Here is a 1,604-nt window from a genome sequence, read left to right on the forward strand (position 1 = left end):
TGCATACACATACTACACGCGCGCGCGCGTGCTTGTGTGTGTTTCTCTTTGACTTGTACAAAAGAAACCACTCTTTCACTGATATACGATCAACTTTTTGACATGTCCGGTATCGATCAATCAAAATTACCACATAAACCTGACTTCCGTCCCACCACATAACCCTATACATACCTTCATCACATAAATCAGACTTCCATCCACAGTCAAACCATCATCACACCAGGTCTTCATTACATAAGCCAGATCATAACATAAATTAGACCTCCATTATATAAGCCAAACTCGCATGCACAAGACACACAAGACTTTTCCGTCACACGAATGAGACGTACGGTGTTCGTGTATTTCTGGCGAAGATAAAATCGTCTCATAAGCCAGAACATAATATAAGTCAGATATAACATGAGTTAGACCTTCACATAGCTAGACCAAAATTACATCAACCAGACCTTCATCACTTAAGCCAGATCATCACGCTAGCCACATCTTCACATAAACATTATCTTTAATGAATAAACCAGACCTTCATCACTCAAATAAGATAATTATATAAAAAAAAAACATCACATAAGTCAGACCTTCACATAATTTGTCACTTATATCACATAAGAATGACTTTCAGATTTCCATCACTTAAAGCAGACATTCATTCATTCAGACTATCATGACACAAGCAAGGGCCTTGCCACACAAACCACAAAAACAAAAAACTGTTCCAAACAGTAAGTGTCAAGTAACACCACCCTTCTTTTCCCCAACAGAGCCATTACTCATTCTCCAAAGGGGCTGCGGTGATGGGTATCGGCATGGACAATGTGATTTCTGTGGCCACTGACTCCTGTGGCCGGATGCTACCTCAGGCTCTCCGAGAGGAGGTGGCCAAAGCAAGAGCCAGAGGAGGAGAACCTTTCTTTGTCAATGCATCTGCTGGAACCACTGTCCTTGGCTCCTTTGATCCCTATGAGGATATTGCTGATGTGTGCCAAGAAGAGGGTCTATGGATGCATATTGATGTAACTATTTCCCATTAAATGTTCTTGTGGTCACTGTGCAATTATGAAGTACACTTTTTTCATAAAAAGATTCCTCATATTTTCTTTTCTGGATGACTAATCTCTGTGTTTTTTGTCTTTAATTTTTTTTTATTTCCAGGCCTGCTGGGGAGGAAGTGTCATTCTCTCAAAGACTCACCGTCACAATCTGAATGGCATAGAGAGGTGACAAATCAAATAGCTGGGGAAATAAGTATCACTATTCTTCTCAAGAAATTGACTTAACTTGTTTTAGTACATAAGCAATTTGTAGGTTTCTGAAATGAACTTTGAATTGGTGTAAATGGTCACTGTACACTGAAACAAAGTCATGAAATTTATGTACATAAATAATAATTTCTGCCATGTAACATCCATTAGTGATAAAGCTTACATTCAAATATTATAAATTAAAATATCTGCTTATCCATCTGACTTGAAAGATGCTGAGATCTAAGACTAATTTCAGGGCAGATTCTGTTTCGTGGAATCCACACAAGATGGTTGGGACAACATTGCAGTGCTCACCATTTTTTGTGAGGCATAAAGTAAGCCATTAAAATGTGAACA

General features: G+C 38.5%; 1 protein-coding gene across 3 annotated transcripts in view; it reads left to right on the forward strand.

The window, feature by feature from the left end:
* The window catches only part of LOC119590802 (cysteine sulfinic acid decarboxylase-like), a 6,812-nt gene that overhangs the window by 3,989 nt on the left and 1,219 nt on the right, over positions 1–1,604 (forward strand). For all 3 annotated transcript variants that reach the window (XM_037939530.1, XM_037939529.1, XM_037939531.1), the window contains 3 exons: positions 765–1,016; positions 1,156–1,220; positions 1,504–1,582. In XM_037939530.1, coding sequence (XP_037795458.1) covers positions 765–1,016; positions 1,156–1,220; positions 1,504–1,582 — 396 coding nt within the window. The remainder of the gene's footprint in view (positions 1–764; positions 1,017–1,155; positions 1,221–1,503; positions 1,583–1,604) is intronic.

The sequence above is a fragment of the Penaeus monodon genome, chromosome 27, assembly GCF_015228065.2.
Source record: "Penaeus monodon isolate SGIC_2016 chromosome 27, NSTDA_Pmon_1, whole genome shotgun sequence".
Lineage (NCBI taxonomy): Eukaryota > Metazoa > Arthropoda > Malacostraca > Decapoda > Penaeidae > Penaeus > Penaeus monodon.